General features: G+C 39.8%; 1 protein-coding gene across 1 annotated transcript in view; it reads left to right on the top strand.

The window, feature by feature from the left end:
* The window catches only part of LOC103369248 (GTPase IMAP family member 1-like), a 13262-nt gene that overhangs the window by 8506 nt on the left and 286 nt on the right, over positions 1 to 4470 (top strand). Inside the window, exons 3-4 of the mRNA XM_008297914.1 lie at positions 3398 to 3538; positions 3708 to 3731. Coding sequence (XP_008296136.1) covers positions 3398 to 3538; positions 3708 to 3731 — 165 coding nt within the window. The remainder of the gene's footprint in view (positions 1 to 3397; positions 3539 to 3707; positions 3732 to 4470) is intronic.

Below are 4470 nucleotides of genomic sequence, written 5' to 3' on the forward strand. Positions count from 1 at the left end.
TCCACCAGTGATACTTCTTGTCACTCTGATCCTGTTTGTGAGAATCACTGACAGGATCTTAAGGTGCCGCCAGAATGAGGAAGCTGTCCGGTTTGGAGACCTCAGAGTTGCATCTCTGCTTTTCTGCAGATGATGTAGTTCTGTTGGTTTCATCATGTTGTGAGCTTCAGCGAGCACTGAGGCAGTCTGGAGTGAGAATCAGCACCTCCAAGTCTGAGGTCATGGTTCTGTACCAGAAACTGATGGACTGGTCCCTCTGGTTGGAGTTAGTTGCTGCCACATCTCTAAAGCTGACCTTAGCTTTAGAGATATGGTGAGGAGCTGGGACATCCAGAGGAAGCTCGGAGTCGAGTCGAAAGGAGCCAGTTGAGGTGGTTCAGGTATCTGATTAAGATGCCTCTTGGATGCTTTGGAGGACTAAACAGAACCGGCTCTAGTCATAGTACTGATGGAACTGTGCTGTTTGCACAGTGCTTCCACTGACATGCTTTTGTTTGTCTCTGCTGTGAAAATAATGTTTAGGTTTGGTTTCATTTGTGTGCAACTGTCTTAATGAAAAACTTAAAATGTAAAACTGGGTTTCATGTCATGAAAAGCTGCTGTGAAGCTTTAGATGCAGATGCAGCTACAGGGAGAAAGATCTGACGTCAGTCGACCGCAACTTATAGACTATTGATGGACCTGATCAAATTTTTAGGCAGCCAGCTCACAGAATCAATAGATGCTAGTTGCAACATCTATAATTATATATGATATACTGCCACATTTTTATAAATAATTGAAATAAATAAATAGTAGTCTGCTGAGACCAAGAAGAGAATCCAATTTTTTTGGTCCCAACACTGTAATGTTGATGCTGTTGCACTGCTGGAAACTCTCTTTGCTGCTTTTTAACATTGGAGAGAAATCTTGGGGTCACTGAGGCAGATTCAAAGCACAGTCCAAAAGAAAATGAATTGTTCTGGATATGTTGAGTTGATCCAGTGTAATAGTGTAATTGTACAGTGAATCACTAACTATCAAGATAAAAGGTTATGTTTATGAAGGAGCACTGCTGGAGTGGAGGCTTTTCTTTGTTACATGTTAAATAGCTGCCAATAAAACTGGTTTTACTCGACTTTCATCATTTCTTTCATGTCTTTGCATTTCAAATTTTGGACTTTTTGAAGAGCTCAAAATGACAATAACAAACAATGAAGGTTAATTGTGTTAGTTTTAATTTGGTTCTGATCTTTAAACTTTTAAACCTGTGTACATCCTTCACAGTTGGTCTCTGAGTGCTGAAGCATTTTACCACAGCTAACACTGCCTTTAGAGGTATAGTTCTACAAAAGTTTAAGCTTGTTGTAAATATGGATTTGTATCTACTTTTAGTACTGTTAAGTTATGAATTAGGTTATGGTGCTGTGTGTATATGTATTTATTTGCTTATTTAATTTTTCACCTATCCATTATCTATACACCGCTTAATCCTCACTAGGGTCATGGGGGGCTGGAGTCTATCCCAGCCGACTTAGGGCGAAGGCAGGGTACACCCTGGACAGGTCGCCAGTCCATCGCAGGGCCTAATTTTTCACCTAGTTTATTTAGTTAATTTACTTACAGCAAGAGGGCAGTGCTGCCATTTTGAGTTGATAGGTGTGTCAGCTCAGGCCTGAAGGGAGAAGAAGGCTTCATTTGTGGGTCCTGGGCAGGTGTGTTCTCTTTGTTTGCTGTTCATACCAGTACAGGGACGAAGGTCAGAAATCTTCATTGTAGTGATGACTGCAGAGATGCCACTGGTATGTAGAGACAGTTTCAAATGAATTTAAAGGATAAAATTATAATTGGTAATTTGATTTATGGTGTGTTGGGATGTTAAATGATTGTTGATGGATTAATTAATTAATTAATATGGGTTTGTGTTTTTTATTTTAAGGTTATCAACTAGCAAACACTCAACCTGATTCCTTTTTTGAAAAAATTAAATAAAAATGGAAAATGAGTGGAGTTGACCTGGGTCCTCTGTTGTCTTCAGTGCCGAGTCGAATTTAGGCAGACAATTGAAGTTCAAACCCAAATAACTCGTCAAGTACTTTAGATATAACATATGTTTCCTCCAGGAAGCAGCTCCACATTTACAAACCCAAATATAAAGTTGAAGTAGAAGAAATAAAAAAGTAAACCCAGTGACAGATACCTGCTATCTTGCCTTTTATTTTATTACATCTTCATGTCTCCCTTTGATTTTCTTTATATCTGATACATATTTGTCTGCATGATGACCTTTATAAAAGCACTGAACCGTTAAGACACCTTTAAACGTTCGTGAGAAATAAGCTGCACCCAGAAACAAGACCATCATGACAAGAACCCTTGAAAGTGAACTCATGTTACATCAGTACCTACTTTGAAATGGTAAAACACTCTGTTCACATTCATACATAAATCTTAACCAAAAGCCTTCGANCTCCACCCATTTTCTTCAATACCAGTCAAAGTCTATAGTCAGCATTACTTCTTGCTCGGCACTGAGTAATTTGAGACTTTGTACCTGCGATGCGATGCTCCTCCAACTCAGCCATTGGGTTTTTTTGGGTCTCCCGGGCACCATCTTTATCAGGTCGTTCAAGGCCACAGTGTCCTTATTTGAACTCACAAATGCAGAGTGATTGAGAGCGCATGCATGGCAGGCCTGTTGTCTTCCAGCCTGAAAACAGGCGTCAAGCTTCTGTAGATTTTCCATTGGGTTGAGTTTTTACACAGGTTTGTTCAGTATATTCATAAATTTAGTTTACACATCATATTATCTAATCTCATTATTTGTTTATGCTTTAAATCTTAAACATCATATTTTTAGTCTTATTGTATGTTTAAATCTTATTTAAACATCCTAATCATATCTCCAGTTGTGTCTTTTGTTCAATTTTTAAAAATCCCACAACACTTAAAAAATACCAAAAAGCACCGATAAGCAGTATCAGTCAGAGGAGCTGTACCCATCCCTAATTGCATATCAGGCAATTTGTCAAAGCTTGTCTGCACACGAAGGCAATTTGGGAATGGTGTTGTGATGCTCATGTCTGCCATTCTGGAGGATTGTAACGCAGCATTGATGTACTTCTGTGAGGTTTGGGTTGGAGTCTGTCAGGTACTGGGAGCTGAAGGTTTGTTGATGTCAGCTAATGCTACCACGAAGCTAACAACACCAGTAGACACTGAGGGCTGAGTCGGAGACGTGAAGGTCAAATGCTGCAACATTAGTCTGAATCAGTCCAGGAGAGATCTATACATAGTTTTTGTACACAATAATGTCACTGCTGTTTTTTCCCCTTTTCTTCATAGTTTGTTATTAAATTGTGGCTGTATGTTTTAGATGATGGTTCTATTATCACTGATTGTGTCTGTTCTTTTACAGGGTGATCTTATTCTCAGGACAAACCAGGACACTGGACAGCTGAGGTGTACTGATAACGACAGATTGACATCATCCAACGCTGGTGTCACACAGTATGCAACAACAGGTTTCCTGTGTTACGAGATAGCACTCGCAATAGCTGTAAGAGCTCCAACTGCTGGAATTAAAGGGACCTATTCTCAGCACTTATTTAAGCACATAGTTGCAACTTAAAACATCAAGTGATTTAGACTAACCTTCTGAGTTGCCAGGGGAACATAATATTGATGGGAATGTCTTTAACTTAATATTGTCTGTGATTTACACTCAGATTCTGGCCTTAGTTGGTTTCAAAGTAAGTTCAAGTTGAGATAACTTAATAAATTGGCCTGATAACTTTATTTTCCTTCACCTTGACTTGAGGATTTCATGTCCCCTCCTCTGTCTTAACATAGCTGGACAATTTAAGAGAGTGAATTAAAAAATACCTTTAATTAATTCCTCTAACTCAGTGTAGTTTGTTAGTTGAACATGATTTCATCAAAAGTTGTTGTAACTCAAAAAGATTGATGTAAACTGTTGTTTTTGTTGTCATTGAACTCCTTCATTACTAACTGGAGCTGGAGACAACAGCTTGGGGCCACCAGGGGCCTCCACAGCAGCAGAATCTGAGAGTCAAAGTTGTTCCCCTTCAACAGAGAACTGAGTAGCACAGAGGAGGAGCTTCAGTGATTCTGTGACACACATCCTCCATCCTCAGCCTCCGTCCTCAGTCTGGCTCCGCCCCCCTTCAGTAACTTTCAGGTGGAGTTTGGCTCAGAGGCAGAGCTGAAGTTTCACTCTCGACTCATCAGCTGTCTGAAGTCATATTTGATAAGGAGAGCAGCCGAGTCAACAGAGAGTGACACAAAACGACTTTAAAGCCACTTTAGAGCCACACAGCAAGAGAGGACGACGGAGGACGAATTTTCTGACACCAGCCTGAATAACTGCACTGACTGCTTCTTCATCATGGATGGTGAGTTAGATTTACTGCTTTACATCATTCTGTGTCATCACTGAGGTTGAGAATCAGAAATAAAAATAAAAACCTT

The sequence above is a fragment of the Stegastes partitus genome, unplaced genomic scaffold (genome assembly GCF_000690725.1).
Source record: "Stegastes partitus isolate 25-593 unplaced genomic scaffold, Stegastes_partitus-1.0.2 Scaffold1258, whole genome shotgun sequence".
Taxonomy (NCBI): Eukaryota; Metazoa; Chordata; class Actinopteri; family Pomacentridae; genus Stegastes; species Stegastes partitus.